Consider the following 12,986-nt stretch of genomic DNA (forward strand, 5'->3'; position numbering starts at 1 on the left):
GCTGTGTTGCAACATTTTCAGGGCGGACTTATTTTTGGGGGAGGGCTTATTTGAGCACATGCGCTCAAAATCCCAATTGGGTTTATTATCCGGGGAGGTGTTATTTTTGGGGAAACAAGGTAATTTAATATCCTATTAATATAAATTTGTTAATTTTTTTATGTATGTATGTATGTATGTATGTATGTATGTATACAATTACCTAGTGTTCATGTCATAGTAACATGGGCAACATACAAGGGTAAAAACACAGATTACAGATCCAAACAATAATATCTGAGATCAAAAACTCTAATCCCAACCAGTAAAATACAATATTAACCAGCAGAGCTTGTGTATTCTCCAAGTCTGAATACCTGGGTGGAATAACCAGGTCTGCAAGGCCTTACAAACTGCCAACTCCATTTTATCCAATTACTGCAATTATTTGAATCTATCCTTAATACTCAAATAAATCTGATAACATAATCCAACTGAGCGAAGAAGTTGTGGTTTCCTTTGTATGGCAGCCATGCAGAGATTTGAAGAACATATCTGAAAGACTGCTTGACTCCAGTTGTTTCTTCCTGCTCAATGTGGGCCAGCAGAATAGATTTACTCCAGGTTCCTGCCATTCAACACTGTCATCTTGTAGTACCTAGGAAGTATGTCTTTTCTGTTGCAGCTCATACCATTTGGAACAGCGCTTCCTCCAGAAATGAGGATGGTGCCTTCTCTTCTAGGATTCTGAACAGCTAGCTTTGGTCCCAGACTGAGGGTTGATATTTATTATTTGTTAAAGGCACACATTTTATTTTGTTTATTTTGTTGTCTGTTGGATCACTCTAGTCCCATGATGGTGAACCCATGGCATGCATGCCACAGGTTGCATGTGGAGACATTTCTGAGGGCACCTGAGGCATTGCCCTGTCAGCTCCAGTGTGCATGTGTGTCAGGGTGGGTCCATGCCAGTTCTAATCTCTTCTATAGAAGAGGTTCCACAAATCTACCGTGCCATTTAGAACTGGTTCCAGCTCCCTCCCCCCACCCATCCGGATCACGCTTACCCCGCCTGCCACTCACTGATTGGCTGGCTCATGAATTGCCCTGCCCACCTCTAAGAGTCCTATTTAAAAATCTTAAAGCTATCAAGTTTGAACACCCCTGGGTTTTTTTTCTAAAGGGTTAGGGGCGCAAGAGTCTTTAACTTGACAGCTTTAAGATTTGCGTGCTTCAAATGTCAGTTTCTAAGCCAACATTTTGGTTGCTAAGCAAGAGCGTTGTTAAGTGAGTTTCACTACATTTTACAAATTGGCCACATCCACCAATCACATGACTGCCAAGCCACTCCCACTTGGTTACATGGCTGGCAAGCCACTCCCAACCGGTCACATGGCCGGCAAGCCACTCCCACAAAGTAGGCCATACCTACAGAAGAGGTTCTAAAAATGTTTGGAACCCACCACTGATATGTGTGCTGGACAGCTGATTTTTGGCCGTTTTTCGCCGAACTTCCGGTTTGCATGTTGGGCCATTTTTAGCCCTCCCCAGGCTCCTAGAAATCCTCTGGAGCCTGGGGAGGGCAAAAAACGGACCTATCAGGCCCACCGGAAGTTGGAAAACAGGCCATTTTTGGCACCTGAGGCGAAAAAGGTTCACCATCAATGCTCTAGTCTGTGCTGTCTCTCTGAATTAATATTTTTAGCCGTTTTAATATATTTTTTTAGTTTTGTACATGACCCAGTCTACTGGAATGGCCAGGAAATGTAAATAAATTTCCTAACTCTTTTCAGTTCTAAATATTCCTTCAACATTTTCTAATAAAATAGTTTTTCCTGTATTGGACTGTTCTCTTAATTAATTCTAATTTATGCCTTTCTTGAATTATTATATCTAAAACTGGGTGTAATATTCCACTTGGGTCTTACTAACGTGATTGGAATGCAGTCTAAAACCACTGCAGCGTATTTATGAATATTAATATCTTCTGAAATCATATCTATTTTTGTAACCATAAAAGGCACTATCCTCATTTCTTAATTCATCTTATTAGGACCCAAAGAAAGCTGTTGGGGAAGATGTTTTTAGGTTATATTTGCAACATGTACAGTACATATGGCTCATTTTGCTTCAATGCATCTTTGTTTTGTGACTCTTTGTACTATCTTAAAGGAGGCAATAATATTTTGCCAGCATTTTGAAACAAAAATGGCAATATAATGGGGCATAACAATATAATATAGAACCTGTTGAACTGTAACAAGTATCTGTTATAAAATTAAATTGAAATTCCATTGTCATTAAATTCTTAAATCATTTTTTTGGAGGGGAGGATTATGTGGCATACACATAACCCCAGGAAAAGGTGTGGCTTACTTAAAAGTTGCTGAAGTTGCGATATGTCTCTGTGTGCTAATCATTACTTCACTTTCATCATATATGTGTCAGAAATTTGAAATATTTATATCTACTGAAGCAGAAGATTTACATTTCATTAATAGTGCATTGGGGAGATTGTAGAATAGGGAAAATAGAGAGTCTCTGTGAAGAATTAATGAACTTTCAGCTTTTCCCATGTTTCTTAAATAAATACATTCAAGTAAAATAGCAGAAATTGACAACACTGTTGCTTATGTCTGTCTCAAATCCCTTATTGGTGTTGCTTCATTTTTTGTGAAAATATGAAATAAACATTTTAGACAGGAAATCAGCATTGCACAAATTCCTTTTTATATGTATCAGTACTTTAAAGAGATTAGAAAAAAGAAATGTTTTATTTAAGAAGATTTCTTTTAAAAGCCATTGTATAGAACAGTATTAAGAAAGAATATATAGATTCTATAGCAGTGATGGCTAACCTTTTTGTTGTCGCATGCTGAAAGCACACCCGCACCCATAATGCAATGCACACACAACCCCCCCGCATGTCCCATGCATGCACCCGTGACCCTCCCATGTTCCCTCGTCCCCACACGTGTGCCCCTTCCCCATTTTTGGCTTCCATGTTGGTGCAGGAGGCTTTCCAGTCCCAAAACAGGGCACAGGGGGGCCTCGCATGGCGCCCCCCCCTGTTTTGAGCCTGGAAGACCTCCTGCACCAACATGGAAGCCAAAAGGGCGTGGGGGTGCTGTGCAAGCCTCCAAAATGCAATGCGAATGCCCCCCATGCGTGTGCTCCATGCACACATCCCCGGCATGCGCTCCATCCCTTGCGTGCATGGCAGGGACCCGAAGGTACATGTGCATTTGCGGTGGAACTGGGCTGGGGCGATGACTGGTGTGCCTGCAGAGAGGGCTCTGCATGCCACAGGTTCACCATCACGGTTCTATAGCTACTGATTTCAATGGAGTCACTCATTTTTAAAATGATCAGATAAAAGCTATATTTCAATAAATTGTCTATGTCTTTTTATGAAATACATAAGGTTTTAACAGTCATGTACTCATATCTTTTTTATGTTTGGCATGTAATGTGATATTAGTGATACCAAATCTGTAAAATCTTACATATCATATATACAGAATACAAACACATGCACACAAACACGAATGTTATCTTGTACTTATATAATATAATTGTATATATATATATATATATAATTATATAATTATATACATAATTGTATTTATATATATATATATATTCCCTTGGGATTTCTTCTTTTTTCAAATAACATGCTAGTGAGTAAAGCATATAAAGGCAGGATGATAGAAATGCAAAATCTATTATATCTTTGTCTATCCTTCCTTTCACCTTTCCTTTGCTGCACTATCTTGTCTGTCTGATTCTCACAGGAGACATGGACTACAGCTGGGACCATACATCTTGGCATAGCAGTGAGGCATCCCCAATGTCTTTGGTGAGACATGTGGAGCCTTACCATTTAGTTTCCTTTACCATTTCATGTTTTCTTTGTTTTATTTACATCTCAGCATGTTTTCTTTCTTGTATCCTTTTTTTTATCCCATGCCTGTAGGGGACAGTCAAAGGGGAAAAAGAAAAACTAGTGAGCAGGCAGTTTTGTCGGACTCTAACATCTTATCTGAAAGACAAAAGAAAATGGTGTGTTTTGGTGGCCAGTCTTTGGAAGAGGACTTGGAATGGTCTGAACCTCAGATTAAGGATTCTGGGGTAGACACTTGTAGTAGCACAACTCTAAATGAGGAACATAGCCATAGTGAAAAGGTATTGGCTTTGTGGTGCCTGCATTTTAATCTACTCATTTGGTCTTTGTTTGCTCTCTGTCACTCATTTAAAACAGATCAAGAATACAAAGGCAGGTCTAATCTAACATTTCTTGAGGTGCAGAAAAGAAAAACAAAACCACAATTATGGATCACTTGTGTGGGTATTAACACCCAAAAGTATAAGGAAGAACAAAATTATCCAGGCACTAAAAAAGAAGCATTGCTTTTATGGTCATGCAATACTATTTTGGTGATATTATCTTTATGATTAAACAATGAGAATTATTTCTGGATTGGCATGTTTAATTACCACTTTAATGCCCCTGGGGTTGGAAATTAAATTAATAGTTTAATTCCCAGGTTGAAAAAAAAATGGAAGGGGGGGGGAACCATATCTATTTGGACAGAATTGTTTTTCTTTTTTCCCTTTCATTGCCATGTTCATTTGTTTTGTCACCGTGATATTATCTGCATTATGGGGTAGTAGTTATATCTGCTGTATGTGGTTTATTATTGCTCTTTCTTGCTTTCTGTTATAGGCTATCACTGTTGCCAAATGTAATGTGCATGTTTATTTGTGTACATGTGAGAGCATGAAACTAGTACATTATGTGAAAAAGTGCTATGATTATACAAAACCAGATGTTCTAAATTTGAAATCATTGGCTAAATTTTTCAGAAATACTGATATGTATTATTCTGGTACCTATGTGTAGTAAATAAGAATTAACTGTTCAGCTAAAGCTAAGAGAAAAGTTTAAATTATTAATTCATTTAAATGAATTTTAGAGACTGAACATGGTGGGATTTATTTTCAAGTAATATGTGGCTTTTTAATTACTTAATATCATAAGTCATTCAAGTATTTTTTGTGTTAAATCCCCCATGCATGCTCTCTATATTCAGAAATGATGTTCACTGTTTTCAGATCTATAATGATAGGCTGAAATTGTTTTCAATGTGTAGGTATGATTTAGGTATATTTGATATAGTTATTTAGGAAGAAAGGAGAAATGACTTCTGATAATCTAATGGAATGATACAAATTTTGATTTCTACTGCAAAAGCAGTAATAGTGTAATCATAGCTATTTCACAGTACTTAATAACACAAAATAAATGTGATGCTGGGATTCCTTTTCACAAATTTAATTTTGCTGATTTTTATTTTGTTTAATGTATACTGTAGCATCCTGTAACCTGGCAGCCATCCAAAGAGGGAGATGGCTTAATTGGCCGAATTTTGTTAAATAAGCGCCTAAAAGATGGAAGCGTGCCTAGAGATTCAGGAGCAATGCTTGGACTTAAGGTTAGTAATTTTTCAGTTCAGATGCAAATATTTTTTATTAGAAATAATTGTTCTTTTTTATATATCTTAATGCTGTTTTCCAAAACAAAGCTACTACTTACAACCAATTAACAAAAAGTGCTTAATCATCGGAGTCCATTGGAATTGGGTAGTCAATAAGCAGTGGTGGGATTCAAATAATTTAACAACCGGTTCTCTGCCCTAATGATTTCTTCCAACAACCAGTTCACCTAACTGCTCAGAAAGTTAACAACCGGTTCTTCCGAAGTGGTGCGAACTGGTTGAATCCCACCATTGCCAATAAGTTTGAATAAATAAATATTCTCTAGATCAGTGTTGGCCAACCTTTTTGGCACCAAGTGCTAAATCGGGAGCGCACATGTATGTGTGTGTGGCAGAAACTGGAAGAGCAGCCGCCCAATGCGCATGCACATGCTGGGAAGATGATCTTCCGGTTTCCGGTGCGTACATATGTACTGGCCATCTGATCTTCCGATTTCTGGTGCACGGGAAGACCAGCTGGCTGGTGCTCATGTGCATGCTAGAAACCAGAAAATCGTCTTCCTGGTGTATGCATGCACACAAGACAACTGCTCTTGTGGTTTCTGGCGCTCCCGCACATGTGAAAACCAGCTGGCTGGCACACCAGAACCTGGAAGAGCAACAGGCGATGGCTCACGTGCCTGGAGAGATGGCTCTGCATGCCACTTCTGGCACACATGCCATAGATTCGCCATCACAGTTCTACATACTTTATTTTTTCTTGTTATAAATTTATTAAGAACTATTAAAATAGTTAATTAAATTAACTAATTAATTAAAATCAAAGCACATTACAACTCTGTTCTGTGAATTGCATTGGTAGCCAGTTTTTCTTCTGGGTTTATTTATGATGTTAGCAATGACCTATAAAGTCCCAAGTGACATAGGACTGGGGTATTTGAGGGATCGTCTCTTTCTGGTCACAACTACTTAACCCATCAGATCTGGGAGAAGGGGCATGTTACGGGTCTCACCCACGAAGGAATATTATCTGACGGGGCCCAGGAGGAGGTCACCCCACCAATGAAAAATCATTTTCCACGAGTTTAGATTGGTCCTAATCCTGTTGGCCTTCCAAAAGGTCTTCAAGAAGTGGATTTGTCATAATTTCTGGGGATCCAGTGATGGTGTGGAGTCTGCAGAATGGTAGTACTATTAGTAAAATGGATTGCAATCTCCTGCAATTTGTTTTTCTGGACTAATTTTTAATTGTTTAAGTGTGTCTTAATGGTTTTTGTTCTTAACATTTTGATCATTTCTTTGTATTGTTTGGGTTTTTTTTTAACTGAGCTGCCCAATCACATATGTGAATTAGGCAGCAATAAAATTTGAACAAATACATAAAAATTTAATAACATCAAATTAAAGTATTATCAATTCAAAATCTTTTTGAACCTCAAAAAGAACTTCAAAAAGAGTATTTGAGCAAATTTGCAGCAGGTTTGCAAGAAACAAGAAAGTTGGAATGAAAAGGCAAATAACATTGTATGAATATGTGTGTATGTAACATTGAATGCAGGCCTATACTCACTTAAGTTTAAACTGAACTCAGCTAACATAAATTTAAGTAAATATAGGCTGTTCATCAACTTCATCTGATCAGTTATATTTAGTGTGGCTTAATATAGACTAGAAATATTGTGCATTATTTTCATATGTGGCTATATTTAGTATATTTAGCCTGACCTGCCCCAAAGTGTTATATATAATTATTTACATGTACATTACAGATCAAATTTTTGATGATCTTTCCTTGACAATGTAGTTGGAAGCAACTGGAGAATAAAACTCAATCCCTCAAGATTGAAAAATACAGATGCTATATATGTCATGCCCTCAGTTGTATGACTTTCATAAATTCATTTTACATAAATTCAATTCCCATTAAGGGATTTGAGCCCCATTGAAAGATCATGGCTACAGATGTGTGATAATTCTTATCTAAAGAATGAAACCTGTTATGTACTGCTCCCTGATGGTCTCTATAAGTAAAAATACCAGACAAAGTATACACTGTGTAATAATGAATTCCCCCCTCTGAGGCTACGGAAGTCATATCAAACCTTGTAAATGAGGGTATGTAACACCTGTATTTCTCTGATCTCAGAACTTGATAAAAAGAGAAAGTGAACTCAATATACCTTTCTAAAGATAGTTCTTGCAGTTTAATATTTTGCCTGTATCTGTCACAGTCTTTCTCCCAAGTAGCGGATATAGTTATAATCCCTGTTAGGTTTTTTTGAGCCAATATCAGTTAAATAAATTGGACGACACTATACAATTTTGGAGTAATCTGTTCCCAGTTGTGAAGCATTTAGTTGTGTAATATTCTATTCTTATTTGCCGCTTCCTAATCATCATCCACGTTTTTGAATAGGCAAATGAAATGATCTAGTTCATTTACATTTTTGCCATCTATAATCAAAATGATAGTGAAAAAAAATAAGACATCTTCGTGAAATTCCCTTGGCTTCTCAATTATTCATTGAATATTGGTAGTATGATCCTCATTGCTCTTGCCTCTTCTGAATCAAGATTGTATATCTGTCAGTTCTCTTTCAAGTATTGTTGATGTCTATATTGCAAAACCTTGAGAATTAGGTTACTATCATATGAAATACAGTTGATTAGCAATCTGAGTATCCTTTAGCACAGTGCTTTTTGATATTGGAATACACATTTATATTTTTCAATCGCTTGGCCACTGCTCACTTTCCCCTAGAGACTTATAAATTCTCACTTGCACTCTAACTACCTCATCTTGCAAAGTTTAAAACACTTTTGTTAGCATTTCATCAATTCCTACAGCTTTGCAGTTTGCAGTATTTTCTAGGACCATTTAACTTCACTTTCCAAAATGTTATTCCGTGGTACATATTAATTGATTTAGGGATATTTTTTTACAGTTCTTCAATATATTCATACTATTTCTTGTGCATATGTTTTTTCTAGAGTAGATCTTTGTCTCCCTGTGTGTAACTCATGTTTCTCATGTTTGCACTGTGCAGGTTGCTTCCCCACAACTATAATTTAAACATTAAAAGTTAAAGTTTTTTAAAAATGCACTAGGATTCCATTACACACTTTTAAATATAGTTTGGAATGAATTACAGTGTTACAAACAATTGTTTAATGAAATTATGCATAGATACCTGGACACTTATATACATATTCAAAAAAATGTTTTCAGTTTGTGGAAGTGATACATTTTCTCTCATTATAACAGAGGACTTGGATACCACTTCGAACCATTTCTTTAGAAAACCATTTGAAGTTATAGTGGCACTGAAAAAAGTGACTTCTGACTGAGTCTCACACTTAGGACTGCATACCCTTGACCACATGATCAAAATTTCAGCACTTGGCAAATGGCGTGTATTACAACAGTTACAATATCCTGGGGTCATCTGATTGCCATTTGCAGTCACTAAACAAGGCAGCTGATAAGTGAGGGTTACTTGTATGTTCAATTTTTGTGTGTCCAAATACCATATAAACTATAGTGAATCAAGTTGCAGTAGCAATAATATACAGCTTATATTTATATGGTCTGTAGATACATAGGGCTTCTGTAGATGAAATTTGTCATTAACTTGCTGGAGTAACCTGATCGAACTAACAGATCTGAACTAAACCAGCTAAAAATATTTTTGGAAAATACCCATAAGAAAATATTGGCCTATTTTTTGTGTCCTGATCAATTACCTTGGTTCCCCAAAAATAAGACCCCCCCAGATAATAAGCCCAATTGGGCTTTTGAGCACATGCACTAAAATAAGCCCTCCCAAAAAATATTGCAACACAGTAGCAGACCACGCTCACCATCTCCTGCACCTCAAAAATAATAAGACTTCCCCGAAAATAAGGCCAAGGGGTTATTTCGGGGGGCAAAATAAAAAAGACCCTCTCTTATTTTTGGGGAAACAAGGGTAATTCTAATATATTTGATGTAAGTTTGGGTACCAAATTAAAACTGTTTGAGGGAAAATGATCTTCATTAACTTTTAAAATATAAATTTAATCATATGTTTAAACAGGTGGTTGGAGGAAAAATGACTGAATCAGGTCGACTATGTGCATTTATCACCAAAGTAAAAAAAGGAAGTTTAGCTGACACAGTTGGACATCTTAGGCCAGGTATGAGAACTCTTTTAAATTTTATAATTGAGAAATGATAGTTCTGGTTTAATGTATGTAAGCAATACTGAGATGCACAACTCTATTATTAAAAACCTTTGCTTGTAGCAGTATATTTTTTACTTTGTTGTAACATTTGAGATTATTCATTCTTAGATTTTTTCCCCCTACATATGTGATGTGTATATTTTTATAATGATAATTACAATTATGGCAGATAAATAAGAAACAAATGATAATGGTGAGAAGATACAATACTCTATATCTGTTATTTAGTTGAAAATAATAAGGTGTGAATTGGAAAATACTTCTTTGGGCATTTTAATATTTGGTCATATTCAGAAACCTTTTCAAATAACTTCGTCTCTTATAGCTTACAGTTTTAAAGCTAAAACTCAATAGTAAATAGACACTAAGAGTATATAATTTAAAAGAAATTAGAATTAAATTTGCCATTTAAATTACATGAGGGAAGAGAAAATATTTTAGATAGTAAAAAGAAAACAGACATTTCTCTTTTTTCCATAGAATCATGTCTTCTTGGTGTCTGAGGTAACATTACTAGTGAGATAGATTTTTTTTTTTAGGCTAAGCATTTTTAATGAAGTCCCATTGAAAATAAAGAACACTTGTTGTGTATAATCTGGTTGAGATCATTTGCTTATACTGGTGTTCGAAGTTCCTGGGATAATAGCACTTAGACTTATATACCACTTCACAGTGTTTTACAGCCCTCTCTAAAGCTGTTTACAGAGTCAGCATATTGCCTCCAACAATTGGGGCTTCATTTTACCCACCTCTGATGGATGGAAGGCTGAGTCAACCTTGAGCCTGATGAGATTTGATCTGCCAAATTGCAGGCAGCCAGCAGTCAGCAGAAGTAGCCTGCAGCACTGCACTCTAACCACTGTGCCACCGTGGCTATAATTATATATTATAGCCGTGCATTATAGCTAACTTATTTCGTGGATGCCCATCTTTTTGATTACTTGCCATCAACTTGATTGACTCTTAATGACCACATGGATAGATTTTCTCCCCAAGTTACTTCTTCAGATTTTCCAATGTACGGTACAACCACCATCAGTGTTTCTTCTATCTTTTTATTTAAGAGTCTTATTTATTTATCTTATTTATTTATCGTATTTACCCTATATGTATTTGTCTCATTCATTCATTCATTCATTCATTCATTCATTCATTCATTCGTTCGGAGTGGGATATGGTTTCATCCTCAACTTAAGGGTGTCCTTCAGTTATATCCAGGAGAGTGGCTACTTGTTGCAAGTGCTATTTAAAATCAACATCTAACATGAACGTTGTGGAAGTCATTGTCTTATTTTGCATATTTTTATTATTTATTTTGTTTTCAGTTGCAGTGTTCTATAGAACATATATTAAAAGATAAGTAATGCAAGGTGAAATTATGTTGTACATACTTTATTTTAAGGATTAATATTGCTAATTAAAGTAAAATTTTCTTTTAATGGATATATTTTCTATTTACGTATAAGTGCATTATGTATTATTGAACAAAGCTCACATATAGCCTTTTTTGGAAAAAAAAAACTTTAGCAAATTATAATGATCAAATGACACTAATACTAATAAGGATTCCGAGATCTAGGTTTCTTCAGTAAAGATATTATGATGATTATACTTTTAGGTGATGAAGTATTAGAATGGAATGGAAGGCTTTTACAAGGAGCCACTTTTGAAGAAGTGTATAACATCATTCTTGAATCCAAACCAGAGCCACAAGTAGAACTTGTAGTTTCAAGGCCAATAGGGTGAGTTATATTATAGAATGCCTCTTTAATTATTTAAAATTTTCACGTAGTCTCATTAATATTCATGCTGACTTTATATCATACAAAACCAAAAAGATTAGAGAAGGTTTAGTGTTCTATAACCAATTAATATTCATCATTATTTTGCTTCCTTTTAATACTCAAATTACTGTAATGATTATTGATATCTGTTAAATGTGATCTCCTTATGTAATGTTTCATTTTTTAAAGCTTTTTAAGACAATGAAGATCACCCATATACTTTTCTGTATTGCATTTTATGCAACTGAAAAGAAGACAAGATACTGTTTCGAATTTGATTTTGATATTCAGAAACATATTCTGAATAAGTATATTTTTGAAGTTTCAAGTGTTTTATTATATTTCCCTTATTTTCACATTTATTATATACTATCTAGCTGTGATGGATAGATATAATATGATTATATTTTGTTCTTCATAATTGCAGGGATATTCCCAGAATACCTGACAGTACGCATGCACAGTTGGAGTCCAGTAAGTTTTATTTTTTAGATGTAATATCAATCTGAAAACTGAGGTATAGCTATTTCTCTATTTCTACATATATATCTTTGTTATATTTTACTCTTTCGTTAATAACTGTTTTGTCAGAAGTCAGTAAATACAATGTTAATTGGTTCTTGCTATACTGAAAAATATAAAACATTATCGGTAAATTAAAATTGATGTTGTTCCTATCTTTTAAGGTTTTTTAAAATGTCTTTTGTTTACTGCAATCATTAAATAAAATGTATATTATGATGATAGAGAATTTAAAATAGTAATGTTGTTACTGTTGAGAAATGTCTCGGTCTTTCACATTTGGCAATTATATTTATTTTTGAATGTGGAAATAAACCCTGCTGCGTTTAATGGGCTCAAGTAAATTTATAGAAGATTGCAGATAAAGTGCTATAAGATTTAGCTTTGTCCCATGTTTACTGTACAGTAGGAGATACCAAATGGAACAACAGTTTCAATATAAAATGCTTGTAACCACACAGCTTTCCGGCTATATTGACTTTCTGAACTTGTTTAAATTTCCAAATATTTTTATGGCTTTAGGAAAATTCAAACATTAAATATATCACACAGTTGTCAGAAGTTTCAGTGTCTTACTAGCACAGCATGAAAAAAACCTGCAATATACTTTCTGGAAAAAGAAAAATACCCATTTTTATAATTTGTTTTTCTAATTGTAAAATGCTACTGAAGGTTATTTAATCCAGGAGTAATTTGAGAAACAAATCAGTTCCACTAAGGAGCCAAATATAGCCAAACATAGCAAATTGCAGAATTTTAGTCTTTAGATTTGTCATGGTTTATAATATCTATAATTTATTATTTTTAATTGTCGAGCCACATTTGTTCAGCTTTAGCTGTATTGTTTTCATTTGCTTAATGTTCTACCATGTTTAAATATTTTTTGGGTATATAATATATGTACATTTTATAGTATGCTTGTCAATGTTTGAATGCTTTTTCTTTTACATATAAACATACAGAATTATGTATCTGCTAA

General features: G+C 34.9%; 1 protein-coding gene across 1 annotated transcript in view; it reads left to right on the forward strand.

Annotated features, from left to right (window-relative positions):
* RIMS2 (regulating synaptic membrane exocytosis 2) overlaps positions 1–12,986 on the forward strand; it is a 301,167-nt gene that overhangs the window by 126,961 nt on the left and 161,220 nt on the right. Inside the window, 5 exon segments of the mRNA XM_032222740.1 lie at positions 3,956–4,164; positions 5,355–5,474; positions 9,554–9,653; positions 11,320–11,443; positions 11,913–11,959. Coding sequence (XP_032078631.1) covers positions 3,956–4,164; positions 5,355–5,474; positions 9,554–9,653; positions 11,320–11,443; positions 11,913–11,959 — 600 coding nt within the window.

The sequence above is a fragment of the Thamnophis elegans genome, chromosome 8, assembly GCF_009769535.1.
Source record: "Thamnophis elegans isolate rThaEle1 chromosome 8, rThaEle1.pri, whole genome shotgun sequence".
NCBI lineage: Eukaryota > Metazoa > Chordata > Lepidosauria > Squamata > Colubridae > Thamnophis > Thamnophis elegans.